Source organism: Neolamprologus brichardi, chromosome 9 (assembly GCF_056152115.1).
Source record: "Neolamprologus brichardi isolate AB-2024 chromosome 9, ASM5615211v1, whole genome shotgun sequence".
NCBI lineage: Eukaryota > Metazoa > Chordata > Actinopteri > Cichliformes > Cichlidae > Neolamprologus > Neolamprologus brichardi.
This window is the reverse complement of record NC_142112.1, coordinates 10,929,708-10,955,467: the sequence shown is the minus strand read 5'-3', so window position 1 is coordinate 10,955,467 and position 25,760 is coordinate 10,929,708. Positions and strand designations below refer to the sequence as shown.

The window sequence follows — 25,760 nt, the reverse complement described above, 5'->3', positions numbered from 1 at the left end:
CTTAGCCTTCACAAACATGGTACATTTTAGAGAATGGAATCACCAGACACCCTACAATAGGATATTATCACAGTACTTAACTCAAATTATGTCCTCAAAGTTGAACTTAATCAGTATCTGTTTTATCCAGAAAGATAAAGCTATCTCACTTCAGTTATGTCAGTTATGAGATTGTCAAGCACACCAATACTGTCACTAAAGCCTGTCATCAATGTTGCCATAAGACAGAGTCAGTCTCCTGTCAGGTTGGGATTGAATAGGGTCAGGTTGGCAATTGCATGCAATCCGTTTCTTATAATACAGCAATTAACTGTAAGAAAAGCACATATCTGTTGTTGTCTACATAAACAGTTTTGCTGGAATATAACCAGAGTACATCCAGTTGAGTTGTGCTCATTAACAATGTCATCACACCGCATGAGTGTATCTGTCTGCATTTATAACATTTATTTGCAAATCTTCAATGTCTTTGAGAGCGACGGCAGTTGGTGCAAGTCGGACTGCAACTGTTTGCAGAACGGTTGCACTAATTTTTTTTCCCATCTTGTTTTCAGTTAGGAGGTAGATTTATCAAGCATAGTGTTGGGTTTTATTTATTTTTGGTTGAGATGATTTAATGTAAGTTTATTCAGCTACTATGACCTCTGCTGTTCATATTCCCATGGTATTTTAATTTATTTAATGAAATAAATAAACACCGTTAATGAATTCCTCCAGCTATGTATCAGTGTGTCATGTTTACAACCGTTACACTGCTCTTACAGTGACATCCAACCAAAAAGTCAACTTTATATGATGTTTAAATCCAGTATTTACTGACTTTTTTGGGTTTATTTTTCCAACCAATCTTGTGAGCTGCGTTACGCTTTGGCACATTTTTACTGGCAAACCATTTTTCATGTGCTTACATTCTGCAGATTATGGGTGTGCACCACTATGACTTTCATGTTCCTAGCACAAACAGACCAATAAACATGAAAGGAATGCTTTGGTAAAGGTCTGGTTAGAGTCCAGCCACATTTGAACAGCTCCCAGAGTGCTCCCTCTTGGGCGTGTGGGTTTCTCACAATTAAGTAATTTTGGGTCACTGCTATTGATTTGACATTGTTTCCATTATCAAATGCGTTAGGCAGCTGCAAACTGCCTGCTTTTCTGTTACTATCAGCGTGGAGTAAATCTCTGCTGACTAATTGTTTCATTACTAACTGTTTACCAGATACATGGTGGAAACAAACAAAGAATTATTTGAAGTGGCAAATTGAAGTCATAAAAGTGGGCTTCCATTTTTTATTTAAAATATTGCAAAGCCTAAAAACATTTGGTAACCTCATAAAAGATGTGTGTGTGTGTTTGTGTTAGACATTACGTGAAAGGTGCCTATTTGTGTACTTTTAAAGATACCGTTTCTCTGTGTTGATGATGTAGCATCACCTTCCTTGCAAGTAATGGATGCTCACCAAACACATTTTGACATAATACATAAAATATCTTTTCATATTAACAGCCTTTTGTTGTAATATCAGTTTAAATATCTACCATTATCCCCCATATTGAACATTCTCATATTCTAGGAACCAGATGCTGGCAGTAGAACAACCATTTAATATTCTTGTAAATCACCTTGGTTACATTTAAAGCGGCCTTAGGAGGATATTAGAGAGGATTTTGTGGTTCAAGATGAAATCCCAGAATGTCTTACCAATTGCATTTACAGTTTCTCATGTAGAAAGGCAGCATGTACACGTCCACCTTCAAGCACATGCCGTTTGCTTCATATTGTGAGACAGTGACACCCTCTGGAGAAGAGTGGACTTGATCATTTGTACCTTTCATCAGGAGAGGATGGTTGGCACAGACTATGTGACTGACTGTGACAGACACTTTACATGTAGTAGCATCTGATTTTTCTAACTGCTGTATTTAATCACCACAAAGTCAGTGTCTGTAAGCTATGTGTGAAATACAGTGTGCATGTAAACCAGCCAACACGTGAACAGTTATCTATTCCAGTAACGGTTTGAAGTGACAGGTTGTGTCTAAGTGCTTCTAACGCTAAAACAGAATACCTGTATTTGGGGAATATGTGATTGAAACATCTTTTAAGCTTGCCCATTATGGTCAGTGTTGACTTTTAAGTCTACTGTTTATTCCAACTGTTTTTATCTATAGTGTGATTTTGTTATTTAATGGCTTCTAAGGTGTCCTTCAGTGTTTTGAAAAGTGACTAAAAAAGGTATTACTACTACATACTGGGGAGAGTATTAACAGAACTTAAAAATTAAAAAAAATAACCAACATGGACAAGATTACGTCAGCCCTCCTACAGTAGTACTATATTTAGATTTTGTTCTTGTCCATAAAAGAACAATAGTTATGAAAGATTTTGCAGATCAAGGATGAAAACAAATGTAAACGCTTGGCTTTTAGAAACATGCAGCTACACGGTTGAAGTCTTTAGCGTTAAGGAGAGCCCTCACAGAAAGGTTTGCACATCATTTGTGTAGCTGTTGGTTGGTTACTAATTGATGTTCCCAGCTCTGTTTGCCTTTGTAACCCTGTGAAGTATTTAATACCCTGTCATTTGTCAACAGGATCATCTGCTGTCATTGGTCGTTGCTTGACAGTTGAGAAAAGTTTAATTCGGGATCTGCTGACTTCACACCACAGAGGGTCATTTAGGCTTTTTTAGCTTAAAGCTTTAAGTTTGGACAGCGCTCTATAGTCTTCTCTGCGTATAATGCGACACGTTCACACATTCTGTCCTTCGTGTCCATGCTTTGTGTTGCCCAGCAGAGCAGTTTGTTTACCTGACAGGTTTAGACGCTTAGAATATCATTAAATATAACACGGAGACACTTAAACGCACGCACACACACACACACACAAAGTAACAGCATCCATCTGATATCAAACCAAGTGGAGCTTGATACGACCAAAATCTTCTTACTGTGTGATTTGATAGCCTCTCTTTAAGCTCTGCTTCGCCAGTTTAATGATGCTGACAGCAGATGTTCAGTTTTGTCTGCTGAAAGATGACTGAACTCTGCTTGTAACAGCGAGGAAGTCTACGTGTTTTTTTTCTGTCCTTTTAAGTTGTTATTCACAAACTGCTCCTTAAACTGGTGTATTGTAGTTGTCCATGGCTGATGACTCTACATTGATCCTCTGCAAGTAATCTGACCAGCAGTTAACGTATACGAGGCTGGCAAGCAACACTGATCTGATTCTTACTGATTCATCTGAATGTGGCTAGACAGCACAAGTAGACCTTCACTTTGCCTGCTGACTTTAAAGCCATATCTTCCTCAACTGACTTCTGTTTTATAAAAAGTTCAGGATTAGCCTAATCTGGTTAAGTGATTAGTGCCCATTTCACATGCTCTTGTACAAAGAGATTAATGGGCAGTCAGTACAAAGGAAGACAGCAGGGTTCTAGGTTGACCGGGGTTCAAGGTAATAGCTGGGGCAGAGCTGTTTCTGCCATTGTCTGTCCGGTTTGTGGGGCTGTAGCACACCTTTGACTCTTTCCAGCTGATGTCTAGCTTAACCTGATCTTAGATTAAGTATGCATGACACTAAAGTGTGGTGCTTTGAAAGCACTCACCTCTGGTTGGCCAATGTTAAAAAAGAGATATCTATATATGTATGTGTATATATATTACATATATTCATTGATGCATGATCATTTTCAGATAATTTTTCTTTCTGAAAAACTGAACAAGTTATTTGCTAATTCAGAAATTAAATACAGGGGGGAATAAAAAATTTAATGGCATCTGTTTTTATGGTAAAGAATTTCTTAGTGTGTATGTGTGTGTGTGTGTGTGTTACATCATAGTCTACAACATAAGGGTTAAAAGGAAGGTGACCCCGCCCAGGTCCCCAAAGCCAATTTACAGATTAAGGTGATTTTATTGCTACATGTTTAGACATCTTTGTGAGGACAGAAAATTATATACCTGTGGGGTACAACAGACACTTATGGGGACAAAGTGCCTGTCCCCATGAGTTCGAAGGTATTTTTGAGGCTCAAAATATGGTTTTAGTGTCAAGGTTACAATTAGGTTATGGTTATGTTTAGACTTAGGGTTAGGTATGAACCTTTTCATGGTTAGGGTAAGTGGCTAGGGAAAGCATTACATCAATTAGATGTCCTGAATAAGATATGAAAATGTGTGTCTCATACTGTGCTGATCAATGCAATGTTTGTGACACCCTGAAGGTCAGGCAGGAGGTCAGCCCTGTACCTGTAGATTAAATCGGTAAACACGAATCGATTCAGAACAATGTACTGCACAGCTCTCATTTCAGAGGGCATGTGGTAATTCTGCTCTGTCAGCACCACAAATGTGCTTTTTATTAACGGGGGGAAAGGATTTTTGTATCTTTCCTCTTTGCTGTGTGTGTGCGAGAGAGGGAGGCTGAGAGCACTTTGACTCATCCATCCTTCCTTCTTCCTCCAGCTCCACTAACCTAAACCAATCTCTCTGTTTTACTCCAGACTGTAAGCTTCTGCATGCTGTGCTTACTTTCTTTGCTCCTCCCCATTTTGTGTGTGTGTTCATACATGCACACACAGTGATCAGTAGCTTAGCAAGGTTGAGTGAGAGAACTTGTGAGTGTGTGTGTGTGTGTGTGTGTGTGTGTGCGCACACTTGGACATGTGTGCTTGCCGGTCTGTCAGCAGGAGGGTGAGGGTGCTTTGTGATGCATGGCTGATGTCGCTGATCGTCGTCGTCACAGGCCACTTTTCACACACACAAGCACCCACACACTGTCACAGAAATAGCTGATCCTCACGTTATCCACACAGCTCTGGGCAGCATTCCTGACTTCAGCACCTCACTGGCAATATCTTTCTACTTTGAGCCCTGTACTACTGGAGTTTCACAGGGACCACTGCTAGGAACCCAGCCCCCTTCCCGCCCTTCTTTTTAGCCCCGCTCCTCAGGATGGAGCACAGGGGAGGGTCTCGACAGAAGGGTAAGTTTATCTTCACTCCTTCTTAAAAGCCGTTTTCTACCTCCACGGTCGCTGCACTGATAAATTGTGATTATATTGTGAAGAATTGGTTCAGTGTGTAACGTGCATATATATCTTCAGAGGTATAAATTTGGGTTCAACAGAGGTCGTAGTGTCTCGCTTTCTCTGTATTCAGTGTGAATTTAAGTGATCAAGATGCTTTACTCCTTTATTGTTGTTGGGTTTTTTTGTTTTGAGACTCACAAAATCAAAAATCTCAATATTTTAAATAAATTCCTGTAAAGTGTGGGAATTGATGGGCGGAGCATGGCACAAACTTTCCCAAGCAGAGTTTAGAAATTTGCCCTAAAAATAAATGCACTGACATCCAGCAAAGGTGCATAAAAATATAAGTTCCTTCTTGTTTCTGCTCTTTCCTAATCTTGGGGTCAGTAATGGAATCTTTTTTATGCATTAACCACAGGCTAAAAAATAGATTTTTGACTTGTAATTTTTGAATATCTGATATTCTCTCTCGGTATTGATTTTTTAAAAACTTTTGTGTCTTTTTCTGCCCACCATAGTACATTGAGCCACGGGCTAACACTGACAGTGTTAGGCAGCTTACAGCGTCATCACAGCGGACGGCTTAGTGGTTATAAATAGGATGCATGGTCATTTATTACCACAGTGAATATAGAGGCTGAGCCTAGCCATTAGCACATCCTCAGTGTACCTGCACATATATTTGGAGTAAGTAGCAGAGTGCTGATGGAGTCTAACTTTAGCCGTGGCTTCTGAACAGAGGGGAGCTGAAAGACGACTGACTGTTTGAGAGAAACATCGAGCTGCCTCTAACCGTCTTCAACTGTGCAGAGCACGGTGGCACAATCAGGGAATCCCACTCTGTTATGTAACAACGCTGACTGTGATGTAAAACAATGAGTTTGGAATTGCAGATGTTGGGGGCAGTCTAGCATGTAACCATCTGGACTGTTTATCCTGCTCTTAACCTCCTGTGTCCTGCAGCTTTCATGAGTATCATCCAAAAAGTAATGGTGGCCACAAGGTTTGCTCTTGCATGCGTAGGTGTGTGCCACTTCAAATTAATTTATGAGCTCTAATCCACTCAAATGTATTTCTCACTAAGTGTTAATGTCTTAAATACAATTTTATTTCGCTGCTGAAACACAAAACAAAGCCAAACATAATTTTTTCCTGAGCTGATTCAAATGTTTCTTGGCAGTTAGTGTGTGTTGTTAGCAAGCTTTAGCTCATGCCAAAGGTTTCTGTCCACCTTGAAAGCATTGGAGATAAGGGGCATGATGGTTTTTGCTACTTGGGCGGTTAATTTAACCTTTCTATATTTCCATTTAGTTAGCCCCAATTATATATGCCCTTCAGCAATGTTGCATTTGCTGAGGTCACATAATGCGCTATAGCACCAGCAGTCTGTCCTCGGCACCTGCAAAAGTGGATCATGCACACAAACACACAAGCTTTAACCATCAAACCCACCTGCATTCATTCATCACACATTACACAAGAGGCTTCAGCCTGCTCGTTCCTTATGTTTTTTTTATTGCTCAAATCCCAATCTTTCTTTCTTACATTTGAATCATTTTGCCATCAGTGTATGAGGGAAAACTGCAGTAATCATCACAAATAATTCTACTACTTAAAGCTCACTTTTTAAAGTGTGCTGCTCAATACTGCAAATTGAACATTTGCAGTATTTGTAGCTTTAGTGTCTCGCTGTAACATGAGCTAATGCAGGGTTAGGGACACGTTCTTGTACCTGGTTGCTCTTACTTAGTCTGTACCAGCTCTGATTGAATATGCAGCTCTTTAACTGCAAGCTGGTCTGCTCCATTCACCGGGACGTACCTTACATGTTCTGTCTGCTGTATCTGCTTTTTTTGGTGCCTTGTAGTATGTTTGGTTGAGACACTGCCTGTTTGGATGAAAACATCTGCTTGTTCTGGATGGAAATGAGGGGGGATTAATGAGTGTGTGAGAGTAAACATTACAGAAGATTTGGATGACCTGTGTGATGAAGGCAGGGTTACACAGTGAACAGATCAGGCAGGAACAGTTTTTAGGCTATGGTTGGCAGGAGACTCTTGCTTTCTTTGCTGTAATTATTTAAATATAGTGAAGGTTGGACACTGATGTTGGTTTTGTTTGGTTTAATCCTCTAATGCTGGGCGAGATGAATGTGTGTTTAGGGGCTACTATGGTTACATAAATGGATAATCATAAGAGGAGCATCCAGACGAGGAATATCAGCTGAGCATAACCGTGTTTGTCCTTTGTTTGACATGCTATAACCTTTGCTTTGACACTTCACTGTAAACTGCTGATCTGGTTATTCATGTGTCCACATTCCTCCTCCTCCTTTTTTTTTTTTACATGTAGCACTGGCTGGCTTTTTCCTCACAGGTGCATATTTGCAAACATTTACATCCTTTGCTCCTTTTGAACTAGATTGCAGTGCACCATCAGCAATCTTGAGCTGACTTGAGAACAGATGATGTAAGGACTTTGCGTCAGCAAAGCAGGATGGGTAATAATGTAAATAATGCTGCCATCTTGGTGGAATGATTACCCAAACAAAGGGGTAGTTTGGGGTAAGGCAGGTTTATTTATAAAGCTCATTTGAAACGCTACAGTCATCATGATGCTTTAGTTTCAAGCAAAAATAAAGAGGAAAGAACCAGAACAAGACTTTTGCTTATTTGTTTCTTTATGATATGGTTGATGATACGATTCACACGAAATTTAGGATTAGACTGCAATCAAATGGGATCTGATCATATTTAAACAAAAACATAAGATAACTGAAAGCAGGGTGAATTAGTCCAAGATAGATGGCAACTTCTGCAATGTGAACAGAGGCCAACATCTGTTCACACCATGACTGTATGCGAATCTCGACCATGTGCCTGTGGACCCCTCCATGCAAGCACACTCACACACATACAGTGACATTTGCGCTAAACCATTCCAGATTATACTTAAGACAGAGGGACATGTGCAGATAATCTTCATCTTCTGTTGAATCCCCTGTATTTGTCCTTGTGATTTCGCCCCACACGGACTGGTTGAGATATTTTTAGAACAAAGGAGCATGAGATTGCAGATTTAATTAACAGATGACATCAGTATTCATGTCAGACACAACAATGTGATCCAGATAAAGAAGCAAAGAAAAATGGATGCATAAATGAACAAAAGTTTATAATAATGCAGAAAGTCTCTCTAGTTTCTGTTGGCTTGTAGTAAAGAAGGGGTAAAGCCCCTTGATAGTTTTTATGTATATTGTTTTTATTAAATAACCTTAAAGACATCACTTCACACGCTGCAGATAACATCGTTCGGAAAGCTACAACCATGCAGTTAAACTGATAAATCAACTCACTGTCTTTATTGTGTATTCAAACATTCATAGCTATTTTACACTTTTCAAATCACAAAAAATCCTGAACATTCTTGACGTTGAAAGTACTTCATAAGACAATCTTGGCTTGATACCTGTATATTAGAGAAATTAGATGCCTTTGAAAAGTCCATGAGGGTGTCTTAAGTGCAGCGTGGGATTGTATTACCAAAGATCCCTCCTTCACTTGAGAACAGGTGAACGGTTCTCTTCACTTCCTGACTGACGTCTTAACCACATTACATATGGACTTAAAACAGAAACCTCACCTGATTTGGAAACATTGACAGTTTTAGCCTGCTGCCTGGTCTCAAAGAGGATTTAGCCAGAGTCATTTAAGACAATGATTACCGGTGGCGTGTAGCACTGCAAAGAATAGCTAAGTGATGACTGGCTAAGGCTGACTCACCTTTACCTTCACTTGCTTCGTGCTTTGCCTTAAATTCATTCATTCCACACTCTGTGAAATATTGTGTCCCTCCCTGATGTTCTCTACGTGCTGTCCCACATAGAACGCTCTTTTACAGAGTGTCACAGTACAAGGACGTAATGACTTTCTCTGTGATTACCAACGGGCTAAGCCACTCTACAAGCCTCTTATTCCCCCAGCAGCTGGATCAAGCAGCAAAAGTTACTTGTGAAATCCCCGCTGCAGTAGGCAGCTCCACTGATGAATGGAAGAGGCCCAGCACTGACTGGTTGCGAACTATCAATCTAAACAGCTGGAGAGATGCAGTGCACTTATTTTTGGGCCAGTGTTTAAACTTCAGCTGTTTTGCTCTGGATAGGCTCATCACAGACAGTTGTGTTATTTTTAAGTAGAATAGATTCATTTTATACTGTGGAGCTTCAAACAGCAACTTTATTTACACATATTTACATTTGAATCCACTCAGTATTAATACTGACCTTTGCATGTTTCAGTTAAAAAAAAAAGCCAAATATAAGCAGATCTTCTGCTTTCCTGCATAATTTAATAACATCAATTCATCTTTTACCTCTGTATTAAAATATAAGCATCTTCTTTTTTAAAAGTGATCAATTTGTGACCCTTTAACTTCTTAAGTTAAAACTAATGAGCTGGAGTGCTTAAAAAGACTCCAGTTGTCACTTGCATAGTCTTCGCCCAGATAGAATTGACCTCAGTTTATGTGTGCATGCATGAAAGCAGCATTTGAAGTGGTGTGGCTTTTTGTGAAAAACATAGTTTGCTGCATTTTTTGTGTCGGGATATAAAGGAGTTGTCCACTTAATTTTTCTGTTTTCTGTCGTGGGTTTGTTCTGCGTGGGTGCGTTGGTATGAACTCTACACATGCCACCTCTGTTTATTTTTCTTGAGTTCCATTTGAAGCTTATATTTATTGCTTCATTTTTTGCCTCATTGGACTTTATTTATAGCGTTTTATTGGTCATAAACACACAACCTATTTTTGACTGTTTTAGTCTCTGCACAGCAGGCTTCAACTGCTTAAACGTCTGTTCACTCCTCCTCACTTTAATATTTCTGACACTATAATGTAATTACCTGCAAATTAAACTAATGGAATGGCATGCACACACTCACACAATCTCTCTCTCTGAGATGATCTTTATTTATCACATTTATCTGGATTTCACACACCATCACACCCTGCGCTCTAAGGTGTCCGTTCATTCAAAAACTTTGGTTCCGTGCATTGCTGTGTAGTTTGTCGGCCCAAGCAGCAAAGACGTGGTTCTCAGCTTGGTGCTAGAATGTCCCTTCTGAAGACGGCTGGGTCGCTGTGGGTAATACAGAACAACTACAAGATTCATCATGCAGTTGACAAAGTAGACACAGAGGAAAGACAGCGTGTTTCAAAAACCTCTGCTACAGACCATAAAATAACCCGTGTTATTAATCTTGATGAGGAAAAACATGGGAACCAATACTTGTGTTGTGTATTTAGTGAGAAAATATCCAACACAACTCTTGGTTGCACTGTTATGTATTTTTTAAGAATACGAAATATGTTTTGTGTGATCTGTAGTAATGTCTTTGATATTAGTCTTTCCATCTATATTCTCACTGTCCTTTGCTAACTTGCACTTACAGAGTAAGACTTCATTTCTAGTTTAGGTATAAATTATTTATGGATGTGGGTTATTAAAAATGCAATGATGTGAGAGTCAGATGCATGACGCCAAAGTGGGTTTAGTGTATGTCCAAAAAAGAAATAAGACTCATTACATCAGGTAACAATTGTTAGCAGGAGCCACTGAATATAACAAGTAATGTATTAATTTTAGATGGAATCACGTCCACCTGTTGGATTGTTTTTTTTCAGTAGGATGAAAATACAAACCTTGCCCCGTCCTCAGGATGGATGGTTACAGGCGTGTTCTAATAGACTGTACTGTCAAACAAAATTCGAGTCTTATTGAACCTGTTCCAAAAAAAAAAAAACCTTCTTGAGAGATCTTCAGGGAGCACCTCAGCAAATAATGAACTTTTTGAATAATGAACTGAATAATGACCTCCGTTTAACAACTTTAGATGTTACATGGACGAGATGTCTTGGAATTAGAGCAGGGCGATATGACCAAAAATATTTATCACGATATACATTTGAAAATTTGAGATAACAATATAACTGACGATATAAGTGACACTAGACAAAATACTTTACAACTCCAAAACTTTATTAGTGCAAAAAAAATAACAAACCCATCAATGTATTTTCACTTAAACAAGCAGCTTTTTTATGTGCATTAAAGTTATATAAAAAATTAACACTGCAAATGCAAATTCCTTGCTGACAGTTTAACCAAAAGGCATCTCCAGTGGAAACTGGCCGACATATCCTCAGCATAACCATGTAGAATACCCACAAAACTTAAAAAGAGGTTATACACACACAATACGGTAATATTATGTTGAAGCACAGTACGTATCACTCCGCGAGGTGCCTGCCTACGATAGCCGTAATGCTCCGACAATCCATCAAGCTGTGCGGGTTCGTAGATTAGCAAAGTTGTACTGAAACATTTGACAGATTTTCCAGCGCTGTGTACCACATAAAACAGTTTTGAGGTCAGTAAACACAACCAGAATTCATACATAAGGCACATGGGATTATAAGGGGCACTGTCGATTTTCAGAAAAATCAAAGGATTGATTTTAAATGCGCCGTATTTTCCAAAAAACTCGCTAATAACGACGCCCCGCTAGCATGCTCTACCAAAAATAGTGCTTTGTTGTGTATCTGATGGACGAAAACTAAACCAGTTCCACACCACTGAAGTTGCAGCATTTTTACAAACCAATTCTGGTTCATCTGTTTCATTCAACGATCCGTTTTTGCCCTTCTCATTCTCCCTCGCCACCATCCTTTTTCCGCCATGTGTGTATGAAAACAAAGGCACTGCGCACGCGTGTTTTACCCATATTCTATCCTGATATTTCATTTTCTTATCATTTCCCAACATTATACCGGTATTACCGTGAACGGTATGATATGGCCCAGCCCTACTTGGTATAAGTACTTGTCCAAGGTAATTTATCATATTTTTTCAGAGATAACACCATCTGCAATGGCTTTACTAGTGGAGAATAGTTTCATTGTCTTCTTAAAAGATCTTTCTGGCTTCTCCCATTCAGTGTTTTTCTGCTACCAGCGTGGTGACATGACATTTGTGGCAGTCCCCTTTATTTTGAATTCACTGAGTCAACCAAACTGTCAGGAAGTTCTTGGATATAAGAAGAGGAACGCCGTACAAATGGAAATATGTGATAATGATTTGCATAAGCAACCAGCTGAAGTTTTCTTTACTTCCACTGAACATTGTCAGGATGAAGATCCATGAACAGCATTATTATGTACTGTGGTTCTTACAGCAATTGTTTTCCAGTCACTGGTTATATTGAGTTTTGTTTACACGATGTGTTAAACCTCCTCTGCATTTCACATAACGAGAAAACTGTGTTTCTACAGGTCATGGAGTCCCAAAGGAAAACAGTCCTTTTATCAACAACACAGACGACAAAGGCAACAGCTACGATGGCACCAACATGGCACTTTTTGAGGTAACTGCCCAACATCATCATGTGGATGTCGCTATCATACACAAGCCAAGGAGTGTGTTCCACTACACAAGGAAATGTGACTATGCTTAGGCTGGAAAGGAGAAAGCCCAAACTCCACAGTAAAAACTATAAATTCACCAGAACCCTGCCTGAACCTTATCTGCAGCCTAAGTTGGAGCTAGTCTGTGAACCTCAAACCATTCATTAATGCCAAGTATGCTGGAACAACGGTCTAAGTTGTGGTGAACTAAATAAATAGAAACTCGCAGAGGTAAAAGCACCAATTTACCCTTAGCTCAACAATGTGTTAGTCAAGAAGTTTATTTGCCATAAAAACTGGTACATTCATTTAACTTAATTCAGCTGAAGCCTGCTGCTTGCCTCTGCCATCTGGCAGACCTTGTTGCTCTGTGGTCACTGGCGCTTGTGTAGAATCAATAAGACAGCCGCAGCTTTTGGTTCTGAAGTTGATCCAGGAATGCTTTTCAAATATGCTTTGAATGGATGAAAATACAAAATTTTGCACAGTTTGTTTTGCAAATGGAAGACTTCATGCGATAACTGACCATCAAAAGGCCAAATTAAACTTGAAGTTGAAGTTTTTCCTTGATGTGATATATATGAACATATAATTCCTGCAAGCCAAAAGTTCAAGCATCAGGCTGCTCTGAAACATACTTTCTGTTTCTACTCTTGGCTCTGTATGAACTTAATGAGAGCAGATTTCCTGAATATGCTTCTCAGGTACACGGCTCTGTCTGTGAGCATGAAAGCCCCACCAGCCTATTCTTTTCTTTTAGTATTCAGCCAGTCAGAAGGTAGATGGCTTAAAATGAAGACAGTAGATGCACTGGCTGCACCAAAGCCCAGTACAAGATCTAAAGGAATGATTTTGAAAAACAAATCATACAAAGCTGCTAGTAAAGTTCAGCTATAACAGTTTTGAGCCTGAAATGAGCATAAAAGGTCCCACTGGATGTAATTTTGAAAAGGTCATTTGTACAAGACTGCTGCTGTTTAGCTGTTAAAGATGAGTTTCTTTATTGCAGGAGGAAATGGACAGCAACCCCATGGTGTCATCCTTCCTCAGTAAACTCGCAAACTACACCAATCTCTCACAGGGTGCACAAGAGCACGAGGAGGCTGATGACGATGAGGGGCCAAAGAAGAAGGCTGTTAAGGTAAAGAAGCACACACTGCAGTGGAGCTTTTAGTTTGTGTTTGCATGCATTACATACATGGTAATGTACAGTTGCATATTAACAGTTGTTCTTTTAAATCTGCTGACCTGTCATTACATAACCAGGTCTTTGATCGATGAAGCCACCGCTGTTTGTTTTTGTTTTCTCACCTTCTCTGTACTTTTCCATCTTTAATACATCTCTTAAAACTTTTTTGTTCCTCAGAAAAAAATGTTATTATTATTAATAAATATATGCGTGTGTGCATTACTGCTTAGAGGAAGTCTGTTTAGTCATTGAGTCAACATTTCGTTTTGTGAAACGGCTACAGTGAAAAACAGATTTTGCCAACTAAACAAGAAGAAGAGGCAGGGTCAGGCTCATTTCAAAGATAAAATTCTGATAAACCCCATCACCAGTCCAGCACAAGCCTTTCCTTCAGCCTCTCCTTCGATGCTTTTGTTTTGTCATTCTTTGAAAAGAGTAGTTTCCACAGTGCTGCCATGCTTTTGTAACCACATCCCAGTTGCCCCATCTCGTCCCAATGTGTAGAAATGGGCCTTGAGCACCTCCCACTGGCTTTTAGGAGCATCTTACTAAAGAAAGAAGTGGATGCCATTCTTGGCATTCTTGCTCCTCTTTGCCTGAAAAAGTAGGACGAGTATCCTACATTTGGAGTTAGATGGTGGGTAGGCCTGTCGTTCTCCCTGTGGTCTTTCTGCTTGTTGTTGTGAAAATACCGTTCCTTGCGAGGAATAAGATGGAAGTCAGTTGTACTTTTGGGGTAGTGGTTTTGACTTATACAGTGTTTAACAATGTGTACTTTCGTTTACACACATTTTTTAATTGTTTTATTTATGGCTGTAAGGGTTTCAGCAGTTTTCAGTTTGCACAGCAGTTTTCACTTCTTTCCTCTGTTGTCATATCCTTAATCACTCCTTCCATGAAACACAAATATTTTTAATGTTTTCTCATCTTCTGCTTTGTCGCTTCTCTCCCAAATCCTCCCCCTGCCCTTCCTGCTTCTACAGAGCCCTCAGTTGGGGACGTTCATGGGTGTCTACCTCCCATGCCTCCAGAATATTCTGGGGGTCATCCTGTTTCTGCGCCTTACCTGGATTGTTGGCACTGCCGGCATCTTGGAGTCCTTGGCTATTGTCGGCTTATGCTGCTCATGTGTGAGTACTTCATCATCACAGTCTATGTGTTTGTTTCTGAGTCTCTCTCTTTTTGCTTTTTACCCCTAAAATGTGGCCAGACATTAATGCTTGTCTCAAGGCCTAAAGAGTTTGTAAATTAGAAGATTATAAAAATGCAAGTTTTAAACAGCCACAGCTGCATGGCTGATGTGATCTGTGACAATCCAAAGTAGAAAACAACTGTGGAAACTTTAGGCTCACATGGATTAGTTACACATATGCTCAGTATACTGACCTTATTATTTGAAATTAGGCCATGTTACCATGATCATTGTGCTAAACATACTCTAGGTCCATGTTGCATTACAGTAAAGGAAGTATGACTGGTTATGTGCAGAGTAAACGTTGATGGGTGTTTTGTGTTCCCTTCTACATCTCACACCAAACCTTTGTCCTTGAATTTACTTCCTGATTATTTTTTATGATGGAAACCATTTCAATGTATTGATAAATGATAAAATAAGAGGAACTGGAAGGAGCTGAATATTATTTGTTCTTTATCAAGGGCTTTAGCTTTTAACTCATTAGAACAGGATTATGTAAGAGTGTGTGCATGTGTGTGTGCACGGCTGAGTGTTTTTGCTGATTTTGGGTCCAGAAGCTGCTTCGGTTGGTTGACAGCCATAATGAATGGCCAGCAAGATGACTTAGTGGCCACTGATCCCTCCTATATTTAGCCACTGTGACTCTCCATTTCTCCTGCTTGTCCAGCTTCTAATGGTACCGGACTTGACGTGTAATCCGTCCATCTGCAAACTGTCAGAAACATGACGCCGTCCACACCCACACAGTAGCTATATTCGCCAATCCCATGGCAGGCAATGGATTATTTCAGCTTAAATCAGGCAAAGTAGAAAGGAGGAAAACCCCAGACCCTAAATGCTTTTTGTCTCATAATTAAATCTTCTAATGGCATACCATCGTCTGTTTGAAGAGTAACACTGCCTAAACAAAGAATCAACCGTGAAGTGCATTTCCATTAATAAACCCATTCTTATCAAAACTTTCAAATTTGATAATCTGTGGATATTAAAAATGTAATCATGTTATTAATGATCTTATTAGGTGTTTTATATTAGATATTTTGGACCCTGCAATTCATAATATTATACTGGGACCCCCAACAGTGAGATCACCCACTGTGAGTAAGCAATTGGCAACATCGGGAAGGGAAAAACTCCTGCTCTCTCTTTTTAGTCCCTGTCAGCATTTTGGATCAACTGAAGGCTTTTCCCACCTGTGCGGCCCTACTTGCTTTATATGTGCAAGTAGGGCCGCACATGATTTTGGCTTCCCACAGTTAAATAAACACGATTAGTTAAAATCCAACACACACACCTGATAATCAAAGCTTCTGTTTGCTAAGCACAGCCAGCAAAAGAAAGTTGGATTAGAAAGATGTCCATGTGAAGTTCAAGTATGAGATAAATAAGAATAAAGAATAATAAAGAATCCTTTTAGGTGACAACACATATGTTCAGTTAACCTCCTAAGACCCGAACTCTTCCACGGCATGCATTTTTAATTTCTCTTTGATATTTGGGCTGATTGGGACCTGATGAATGTAAAACAAAGAATTACCAGATTTTTTTAAACCTAATTTTTGTTTCTAAGAAAAATGAGAGCCACATATGAGGATATTTGTTTAAAATTTCGATAGAACAGTAGCAGTATAATGTCCTCGTAAGTGGATATCAGGCCCTTGTAGAGCAAAATTGAGTATTTTGGTCTAAATAACCCAAAATGTGATGTCCACATATGTGGACACCAGGTCCTAGGAGGTTAAAACTGTGATACCTCAAAGAGCTCAATGTTCAGCTGTAGTTGAGAGTATTTTATAAATCCAAGTACGGCTGCTGATAAATTCCCAACATGTGGCAGGTAGCTTTAGAGTTACAAATTGGTCCATGTGAGACAGGAACAGTGGGAATGATGTCATCAGTAAACAAATGCCTTCCAGTTCTGTACTTCAAGTTCTCGCATCATTCGTTGTCATGTCCAACTTTGTGTATAGCTTCTTAGTGCTTCAGTGGAAGCAGGAGGTAAAACTGTCAGCTAATTGGCTTTACTCCAGCCTGTCTGACACCTTAAACAGAACGCCAACAAAGAGCACAGGGTGTATTTTGGTCATGCCCTTGCCCTTTCTCTACACCTCTTGCTTTCCTCTCTTTCATTTGCCTGCTTTTGTGTCACCTTCACGCTGTCCTCCTTCAGTCTTTACCTAACCCTTTTAAGTTTTAACTCTATTTTCTTTTTTCTTTGTGCATGCCCTTCTCTCCACTCTGTCCGTTCTGTCATCCGGAAGGTCTGTTAGGTAACAGGCTGATGTAAATATCCTCTTCCACAATGACTGATTTCATGGAAAAGCTTGTATCTGTTACCAATCCAAAAGATTTAGAGCATAAGCCCATAAGAAGTATTTTAACAGACTCAATATTAATTTAATCCACAGAGGGTACCATTGTTTGGAAAATCTACAAAATTCTGGGAAATAAAGAACTAGAGGGTGGGCAAGGACGGTGTTTTGTTTTGGGTTTTTTTTTTTACATGACACCATTGCACCATCTTTGTAAGGTCTTCAACACGAAGCATTTTAATTCAGTTCAGCTTTTGTTCATTAATCTTGTCTCTCCACAGACCATGCTGACAGCCATATCCATGAGTGCAATTGCTACTAATGGTGTTGTTCCAGGTAGGATCCTTTTTCTTGGGGTTATTTGAATAACAGTACACACTTGTCTTTTTCAGGCTTATGGGTCGTATAGCAGGTTATAGCTGAAATGATGACCTAAACGATATTAATATCCTCCTCCTTCATTCCCTTTTTTTCCAGCTGGAGGCTCGTACTACATGATTTCCAGGTCTTTGGGTCCAGAGTTTGGTGGAGCTGTGGGTCTCTGTTTTTACCTGGGGACCACATTTGCTGGCTCCATGTACATCCTGGGTACCATTGAAATTCTACTGGTAAGTAGATTATTTTAGATTTGCAGCTGGTAGATCGAGTGATTCCAATGTCCATCAGCTTATGGATTCTCTGATACCTTCTACAATCCAGTTGGTCATCTCATATAGGGTGCACCTTTTAAGCTGCTTCAGCCAGCAGCACCACATTTGCTGCTCCGTCTCCAGGACAGCTTCTGCTTGTAATGTGATTATTTATGCATACTCTGTTCTGCTGTCTTTTATCTTGTCTTCCTTCTCTCACCCCAACCGGTCGCGGCAGATGGCCGCCCCTTCCTGAGCCTGGTTCTGTCGGAGGTTTCTTCCTGTTAAAAGGGAGTTTTTCCTTCCCACTGTCGCCAAAGTGCTTCCTCATAAGGGGTCATATGATTGTTGGGTTTTTCTCTCTACCTTACAATACAAAGAGCCTATAGGCGACTGTTGTTGTGATTTGGTGCTGTATAAATAAAACTGAATTGAATTGCTGTGGTCTTGCTGCTGCTTTCCCCATTTTATGACCTTGAAAGCAGAACGCAGTTGAGCCATAACCACAGACATGGAAATGTCATTGGTCCTGACTAGTGTTTATTTAAGACTAGACTAAGTTTATTTAACACACAAACTGCCACAATATAAAAGTTTTCTTCACATCTTATTAGTGCAATCGAGTGAAACGAGAAGTCGTTTAATGTGACACTTTGTATTTCTTCCTGCATTGTCTTTGTCCATTCAGAACTACATGGTGCCTAAAGCAGCCATCTTTGTGGCAGACAAAAAGGAGGAGGAATTGGATGCCCTGCTGAACAACATGCGTGTTTATGGCACTTGTTGCCTGGCACTAATGTCAGTAGTCGTGTTCGTTGGGGTCAAATATGTCAACAAGCTGGCACTGGTCTTCCTGGCTTGTGTTATTCTCTCCATTCTGGCCATCTATGCGGGAGTCATCAAGACCATCTTTGATCCGCCATACTTTCCGTGAGTCAGTGCTAACATTTATTAAGATTTATTTCAGTTTAATTAGTGCTTCATGTTAAAATTTCTCTCTTCCTTCACACAGTGTCTGCATGTTGGGGAATCGTACCCTAGAGAACCACCAGTTTGACAAGTGTAATAAGACTGAGGTTATAGACAACATAACGGTCACTACCCAGCTGTGGAACCTCTTCTGCGATGGATCTCAGCTCAATGCCACATGCAACGAGTATTTTGTCAGCAACAATGTGACCGAGTTGCAGGGCATTCCTGGACTGATCAGCGGAGTCATTTCAGGTGGGAGCACACCGTTTTTGTTTGTTTTTTTTTCTCTGGAGCCGTGTGCACATGTGGAAGAATTTTTTAAAAAGTTACCAAGATATGTGTATACTTGTTTGAATCATACAGATTTTAATAGCTGTTCATCTATCCTCATCGATCAGGCAACAACAACAACAACAACAACAACAATCTTTATTTATAGAGCACATTTAAAAACCAGCGGTATACCAAAGTGCTTAACATAAGAGACAGAGAAGTAACACGAGTATTATAAGGCCTTAGCAAAGTATCAAATATACTCACAGGTCAATGCCACTAATACACAGGGGTAATATAAAATGCATATCAAATAAAAACATAATAAAAGCACAAGCCATAAAAAATATGTATAAGGAAAAATGGAGTAAGTCTAAGAGTCAGGTGCGAGCATTAACAAGCAGGAAAGGCGAGATTAAACAAATAGGTTTTTTCAGGCACACTGAATACTTGCTACAAACTATAAATGAAAATGATTGAAGAATGCTTAAACTCAACAGGAATGTACACGGTCAGTAGTTTTTTGAATGCATTGCAAAATCTGAGCATACCTCATGTTATGTAACTGCTGGCAGGGACACACTGCTTTTCCTCCCAACATCCAGTGCAGATGCATTCTTGTCATATTTCTGCAACTGGGACAAGCCTGTGCAGGTGCTGAGTGATTCCATGCACAACTGTTTTACTGTCTCCTTAAAAACAGACAGTTATTTTACTGACCTCTCATCCTTTCATCATTTCTGTGAAATATATTTAATTTTCTCTTGATTAATGATTCATTTCTGCTTTGGTGCTGGTACTTATATAGCACTTTTCTACTCTAATTGAACATTCAAAGTGTTTTTAAATTAAGAATTTAACTTTGCCATCCTCACTATCTAACCGCACTAATAATATTATTTCACTAGAAAGCAAAAATTTCAGAAGAAATTTTAAGTGTGCCTATGCCGCTGCTAATCAGATTAGCTTTGTAGCATTACTTTATTGACCACTTTTCACACATGGTTGGTGTACCCACACAGCCGGCTGTAGCTTTTCATCTCACAGCCCGACACACACCAAAAAAAACAGCCGAGAGAGCACAGACTTTACGCCTGAGAGGCGTGATTGCAGATGACGCTCAGGTGGGTCCACCTCCCCTGCAGCGGCACTGCAGACCACGCCCCGCCACACACATCAAACACGTAAAATAAATATTTATGCACTTTTGCATTCACTTTTTGTTTTTTGTTATTTTTACACAGTGTTCTGAATGAATAACAATTGTCTACAGCCAATCTTGTGTATTGTTATACAAACTTTGGTTGTAAGATTCAGATAACTATTTAATAAAAGCTAAATATTTTATATGAGAGTAAGAAAGAAAAGTACAGTGGGGCAAAAAAGTATTTAGTCAGCCACCGATTGTGCAAGTTCCCCCACTTAAAATGATGACAGAGGTCAGTAATTTGCACCAGAGGTACACTTCAACTGTGAGAGACAGAATGTGAAAAAAAAATCCATGAATTCACATGGTAGGATTTGTAAAGAATTTATTCGTAAATCAGGGTGGAAAATAAGTATTTGGTCACCTCAAACAAGGAAAATCCCTGGCTCTCACAGACCTGTAACGTCTTCTGTAAGAAGCTTTTCTGTCTCCCACTCGTTACCTGTATGAATGGCACCTGTTTGACCTCATCATCTGTATAAAAGACACCTGTCCACAGCCTCAACCAGTCAGACTCCAAACTCCGCCATGGCCAAGACCAAAGAGCTTTTGAAGGACACCAGGAAAAGAATTGTAGACCTGCACCAGACTGGGAAGAGTGAATCTACAATAGGCAAGCAGCTTGGTGTGAAAAAATCAACTGTGGGAGCAATCATCAGAAAATGGAAGACATACAAGACCACTGATAATCTCCCTCGATCTGGGGCTCCACGCAAGATCTCATCCCGTGGGGTCAAAATGATCATGAGAACGGTGAGCAAAGATCCCAGAACCACACGGGGGGACCTGGTGAATGACCTGCAGAGAGCTGGGACCAAAGTAACAAAGGTCACCATCAGTAACACACTACAACGGCAGGGAATCAAATCCCGCAGTGCCAGACGTGTTCCGCTGCTGAAGCCAGTGCATGTCCAGGCCCGTCTGAAGTTTGCCAGAGAGCACATGGATGATACAGCAGAGGATTGGGAGAATGTCATGTGGTCAGATGAAACCAAAGTAGAACTTTTTGGTATAAACTCAACTCGTCGTGTTTGGAGGAAGAAGAATACTGAGTTGCATCCCAAGAACACCATACCTACTGTGAAGCATGGGGGTGGAAACATGCTATGGGGCTGTTTTTCTGCCAAGGGGACAGGACGACTGATCCGTGTTAAGGACAGAATGAATGGGGCCAAGTATCGTGAGATTTTGAGCCAAAACCTCCTTCCATCAGTGAGAACTTTGAAGATGAAACGAGGCTGGGTCTTCTAACATGACAATGATCCAAAACACACCGCCCGGGCAACAAAGGAGTGGCTCCGTAAGAAGCATTTGAAAGTCCTGGAGTGGCCTAGCCAGTCTCCAGACCTCAACCCCATAGAAAATCTGTGGCGGGAGTTGAAAGTCCGTGTTGCTCGGCGACAGCCCCAAAACATCACTGCTCTTGAGAAGATCTGCATGGAGGAATGGGCCAAAATACCAGCTACTGTGTGTGCAAACCTGGTAAAGACCTATAGTAAACGTTTGACCTCTGTTATTGCCAACAAAGGTTATGTTACAAAGTATTGAGTTGTATTTTTGTTATTGACCAAATACTTATTTTCCACCCTGATTTACGAATAAATTCTTTACAAATCCTACCATGTGAATTCATGGATTTTTTTTTCACATTCTGTCTCTCACAGTTGAAGTGTACCTCTGGTGCAAATTACTGACCTCTGTCATCATTTTAAGTGGGGAACTTGCACAATCGGTGGCTGACTAAATACTTTTTTGCCCCACTGTATATCTTTGTGCCCCGCTTTCCCGGGAAAGAGCGGGAAAATTTTCACTAAAATATTAATATTTAAAAAACTATAAAAGTTATAAACACCAAAAGTCACAGCACACCATTCCAGATCCAGCTGAACAAAATGATATAACATATGTGAACCTTGTCTCAAAACTGTGGGGCGAGTTTGGCTGCAAAATTTCAGGCGGAAAAAGGAAAATAATAATAAGAATAATAAATCCGACGAATAGTAATAATTGTGCCTCTTGGCATAGGCACACTTAATTAATAATAATAAGAAGAATAATAAATCCGACGAACAGTAATAAGTGTGCCTTATCTCCGCACTTAATAAAATGGTTTCATTGGTACACCGATGAAACTGATAAATCTTTAATTAAGTGTGCCTATGCCAAGAGGCTATTTTGCTATTTCTGCTAATGTGTGCTATGATTTTTGGTATTTTCTGCTATTATACTTTTTAAAATATTACGTTTTTTTCCTTTAATTTGTCCCATTGAAATGAATGAAAAACTTCCAAAATTCTGCTAAAACTTGCTTGTTTTTGAAACTTAACTACTTCCTCATACTTTCACATAGAACAACCATTTAAACTTTAAAATGTTCACAAATTATTGGGCTATTCATGTATGATTCAGCTTTTTCATATCTGTTATCGTTTTAATCTTATCCCTCTTTAAGTTTAGAGTTTCATCTTTTTGAATTTTCAGAAAATACATTCGTTGTTATGGTTGCTATGCAGTTGGCTTTCAGTGAGCCACTGTAGCTTTTGCAATCTTCTCTTCATGTCCAAACAACGTCTTGCTACTTGCTTAATTCTCACTCAACCCACACAAATTATACATCAAAACGTAGGTATTTTTGCTGGCTTTCAGGAAATGTCACTATCATTGTTGTGGTATTGACAGAATTTTGGCAAATCTCCTCAGGCCAACACAAAGTCTCAAAACTCTCCATAGAAAGTCAATGGAGAGTTTGTTCAAAATCACCGTTGGATTTCTCTAATGAGAGGCATTTTTGAATCGTCATATCTCCCTAACGAAGCGAAGTTAAGACATGAGGCTTGTGCCAATATATCTTCAGACACTCCTGACGCTCACAATTCAAGAATTTTTTTTCTCACCTATTACCGTTCTGAGATGAGTTACACTTGTTTGAGGGTAGGAAATTCGTCCTTCGCTCAGATTTCTTCAGATTTCAAACTCTGGAAATGAGGCACTTTTTTCTCTCGTCATATCTTTTTGATGGATTTCCACAGAGACCTGAAAACTTCCATGATTGTTCACCAAAGCCTGCTGTCTCTTACGGTGAAAGAATGATATCGCTGCTCCAAATAGATTTCGAGTTACAAAACGTTGTTTGAGGGGAGGTCAAGGCAGTTTTCTCTTCGCCCCTACTCAGTTAGGGTACATTAGAAGTCAAATATCTTTAATAATTCATATTTTTATGATAAATTGTCAACACTTGAAGATTCCCCCATCTCTTCTGAACAAAACGGTGTAAGAATGACCGTTCTAGCCCCTACGGTTAGGAAATTATAGCCATTTGTTTGAGGGGAATCGTCACTATGTGAAATAAACTGAAAGAAGCAGGTCTGTGTCTCTGTGCTGCATGTGTAAACAGATGCACCGGTTTTGGCGGGAAAACGTAAACAGCCTCTCTGATTGGTGGATTCAAATTTAGCAGACCCTTTTTATGGCAGCATCTCATTGTAGGATTCAAATTGATTATATTTACACTGGTTGACTGGATTACATCCTGTGTGTGTCTCTCTGTGCATTTGTGTTTCCATTTGTGTCCATAATTGTAATTGTGTGTATCTGCTGGCTGTTATTAAGTGTGCCTATGCCAAGAGGCACACTTATTACTATTCGTCGGATTTATTATTAAGTGTGCCTATGCCAAGAGGCACACTTATTACTAGGGGTGCAACGATACTCGTATCGATATTGAACCGTTCGATACAGTGCTTTCGGTTCGGTACGCATATGTATCGAACAATACAACATTTTTAATTTATTTTATCAACTTTCCTTCTGACGGTGCTGTCTGTGTTGAGCGCTCAGTGGATCTGCGCTCGACAGTGCAGCCTAGGCGGAGTAGTCGAACACAGATTCACTGAGCGCAGGGCAAGCTAGCTAGACAGAAGTTAAGCTTGTTGCAACATGGCAAATTGAACCTCCCCCACCCTCATTCAGATCTGGCGTCTGGAACTATTTTGGTCTTCATGTGATGTATGACCCTGAAGGTAAGCGTGTCATGGACTAAAGTAAAACAGTATGTCAGATGTGCCACGCAATGCTCAATTACATGAGTGGGAACTAGTGTGTTAGCGCAGTTAGCTCGTTAACGTGTTGACGCTGTCCAGCCCCACACACGGGGCAATCCGCAGTAGCTCATTAACGGAGATTTGCCGTGTTGTGGCCTTAACCTCACTTCAGATTAAGGCTGACAGCACTAGTGGGAACACAACGAATATGACTGCACATTTACCCGATAGCATCCTAGTGCAAAGACAAGTGGAAGCAGACAAAAACAACAAGCACGCATACAAACTTTACCCGAGTCATTTAGACAGCCGTAAGCACATGATTCTCCTTATGGGGACCTGATATGTTTAATATGCTGCTGAGAATATAGCCCAGAAGAAGCGTATAGTATAGCTTTTATTTTGGAAAGAGCCATTTCTCTGTAATAAACTCTCTTTTCCAAAGATGAGTGATTCCTCAATCAGATACAGGGCTTGCAAAATCGCTAGCCCGACGTCCCGGGGCTAGCGATTTTTCCAGTCGGGCTGCCCTGCTCTGCTCGTCGGCCTATCGTAGGAAAAATATATGTCAATGCTTTTGCATTCTTTCGGAAATGTAGCTGGGTAATTATGTCATTGGCATCGGTGAGCCACTGTCAATATGTGACATATTGAAATCGCGTTTGAATTTGCGCTTGTTTTTTGCTTTCACTTTGCAATCGCGCGAACTGTGTATAGAGAGCGACAGCACTGATTGGTGAGTGATGATAATTTGCGCACCAATTCCTCTGACATCGTCTTATCAATCGTTAGCTTACTATGCAAACATGACAAGTGAAATCTCCCGCAGCAAGCTTAAACATGTGAGAGGTTGATCGCGCAGAGAATCGCTGAGTGTTATGTGAGTGCGTGTGTAAAAGCAGCAGGATATATATTTTAGTTCTGCTGAGCCAAATAAGACAGGTCAGGGTGAAGAAGTGACAGCCAAAGAAAAGCTTACCACAAAACGGAAAAGTTATGACAAATCAGACTATAAGGCAAAAAGAACGTGCAGCTTTATGGTTTCATGGACAAAAGAATTTCTGTGACTGCAATATGACGAGCTAAATAACCAGGTCTACACATTAGTGGTCCGCAGGTGCGCATTCGCTGTCAAAATAAAAAACGCGCACAAGATAAGAAGTTGCAACGCGTGTTTGCATACATAAGATTTTCAGGAGGAGGACAGACATTTGTTTAGAACTCTTAAAGATGTCGAAGAAGCTCCTTTAAGCAATTACTTTGGTGTTCCTCCACCTCCAAAGAAATGTCAGGAGTCCGAACCACAAAAGAAGCGCGTATTCTCGGAAAAGTGGTTGCAGGAGGTGAGCTGGCTTCAAACAAATGATGAACGCACAGAGAGGTGGTGCAGAATGTGCCGTGAAAATTTAATAAATGACAAATTAATAAAAAGGCATGAACATTTTGTGTATCGAACC

General features: G+C 40.0%; 1 protein-coding gene across 7 annotated transcripts in view; it reads left to right on the top strand.

The window, feature by feature from the left end:
- Positions 1-25,760, top strand: part of LOC102798904 (solute carrier family 12 member 7-like) — a 79,766-nt gene that overhangs the window by 33,508 nt on the left and 20,498 nt on the right. For 6 of the 7 annotated variants that reach the window (XM_006809825.3, XM_006809823.3, XM_006809822.3 and 3 more), the window contains exons 2-8: positions 12,355-12,446; positions 13,496-13,627; positions 14,659-14,805; positions 17,464-17,518; positions 17,660-17,790; positions 18,500-18,741; positions 18,824-19,035. In XM_006809825.3, the coding sequence (XP_006809888.2) occupies positions 12,355-12,446; positions 13,496-13,627; positions 14,659-14,805; positions 17,464-17,518; positions 17,660-17,790; positions 18,500-18,741; positions 18,824-19,035 (1,011 nt within the window). Of the gene's footprint in view, positions 1-4,759; positions 4,984-12,354; positions 12,447-13,495; positions 13,628-14,658; positions 14,806-17,463; positions 17,519-17,659; positions 17,791-18,499; positions 18,742-18,823; positions 19,036-25,760 lie in introns of those variants that run through there. The other variant, XM_006809826.3, reaches the window with a different exon arrangement.